Source organism: Trypanosoma conorhini (assembly GCF_003719485.1).
Source record: "Trypanosoma conorhini strain 025E chromosome Unknown Tco_14.4_contig_00694, whole genome shotgun sequence".
NCBI lineage: Eukaryota > Euglenozoa > Kinetoplastea > Trypanosomatida > Trypanosomatidae > Trypanosoma > Trypanosoma conorhini.
This window is the reverse complement of record NW_021704785.1, coordinates 1-1,683: the sequence shown is the minus strand read 5'-3', so window position 1 is coordinate 1,683 and position 1,683 is coordinate 1. Positions and strand designations below refer to the sequence as shown.

General features: G+C 58.9%; 1 protein-coding gene across 1 annotated transcript; it reads right to left on the bottom strand.

The window, feature by feature from the left end:
- Nucleotides 1-68: 68 nt before the first annotated feature.
- On the bottom strand, nt 69-683 carry Tco025E_08072 (uncharacterized protein; the record flags this gene model as incomplete). The annotated part of the gene is made up of 1 exon (XM_029374929.1): nt 69-683. The coding sequence occupies one exon, from the start codon at nt 681-683 to the stop codon at nt 69-71; it is 615 nt and encodes a 204-aa protein (XP_029224942.1).
- Between the last annotated feature and the right edge of the window lie 1,000 nt (nt 684-1,683).

The window sequence follows — 1,683 nt, the reverse complement described above, 5'->3', positions numbered from 1 at the left end:
AGCACGCTGCGGTGCGAGATGCAACACCACGCAGCACTTCGGTGGCGGTAGTGCACCCCACGCACGCACTAACCGCCGAAGGATACCCTCCCAAACGCACTCGCCCAAGAGGCAACGTCGCCGCGCCCCTCCCGCTGCGTTGGCGCCGCCCACACCGTTTCCCCGCCGCCCCCCTCCCACCGCACGGTGCACGGCCGCACGCCGGACATATCCCGGGGGAAACACACGAATGTGCGGCACCTTTCGTCGGCCTCGGCACCCCATGAACGGCAGAGCCGTGGAGTCCAAGTGCCGGTCAGGGAGCGAAAGTGAAAAGGGAAATGATGCGCAAGCGAATGCGCACGATGCAGCAGGAAGAGGCTGCGAGCATGTCCGCACTCTCCGTGGAGCCCATCCCGAGTGCTGCGCAGATTCGTCCCTGTGGCGAAGGGGGACGAGAGCAATGGGAGGGAAACAAACAGCAGGAGACACGGAGTGGAGAAAAGGGGCGCGATTGGAAAGCGTGCCAGCAGGTCGCCCACCACGCTCACCGCCGCAGCCCCAAACCCCCCGCGCACGCAGAGAAATAATAATAACAACAAACAAACCAGGCCAGCATCGTCGGCACCACCGCAACGAAGAACAACAAGGACACCCAGGGGGAAAATAATAATAATAGTGGTGGTAACAGTCAGAAGTTCCATCGCCACCGTTGCGATGCACAAAAGCGTGGGGCCTCCCCTCCGAGTTTGTGGCACGGGCACGACGCAAGAGAAACCTCCAACGCAGTTCAAGGCGAACAATGCAGGGAACCTGCGAGCACAGACACAGACGGTGGGTGCCTCTCACCGCATTCGCCACCACACGCTGCCTCACACTACTCCACATAGACACACACTGACAGATGCGCGCAGCTGAATAGGCGAACACGCACCGACGCCGCCCTTGCCGCGACGGTGACTGCAGGTGCGGTCATTCGCCGCAGCAGAAGCCTCCGAACCGTGGCAGGGAAAAGACGCCCGCGGTGGTCGAGGACGCTTCTTCTTCTTCAGTGCTGCCTCACAAGCTCCCGAAGGAAGTTTCTAGAGGCCCATTGATCCAGAGAAGTAAAGGATGAAAGCGGCCCTCTATTATCAACGCAGCGTCCAATAGAAAAGAAAAAACTCCGGCGGAACTTTCCAAGACGAGGAGGCACAATGAAACGCACTCGGACAACGATTCACACGCTGGTAGCATCCAAGAGGCACACATGTCCTCGTCGCGGCCCCATTTTGGGCGTCGCGGAAGAAGGGCTTCAGCTGCGCCATTGGGGCGGCGAAGATCTCACCTCAAGCTGCGGCGCCAGTTGCGTTGGGCACACGCCAAAAGGAACATCACTTACTTCCTCCCTCTCCTAAGAGCAACGAGAAGGGAAAAGAAAAACAAACAATAATAATAATAATGGGAAGCGCAGCAAAGTGGGGGGTGACCGCGTTTATATAACTCGTGCGTGGGCCCGTTGCACGCGCCAAGAGGCAGCGGAATGGGGAGGGCAGCAGCAGCCCATTTTAAACTGCGTCCCCCCTTTGGCTGCGGCCCTTTTCCCAAATTCCTACACACACAGAGAGAGAGAGAGGGCGCGTAGTCCTGTTCCGTGTGCCCGTCACTCCCCCAAATGAGGTGAAATCTACCCAACCCACTCAGACACACACCAGCAGACAAAAA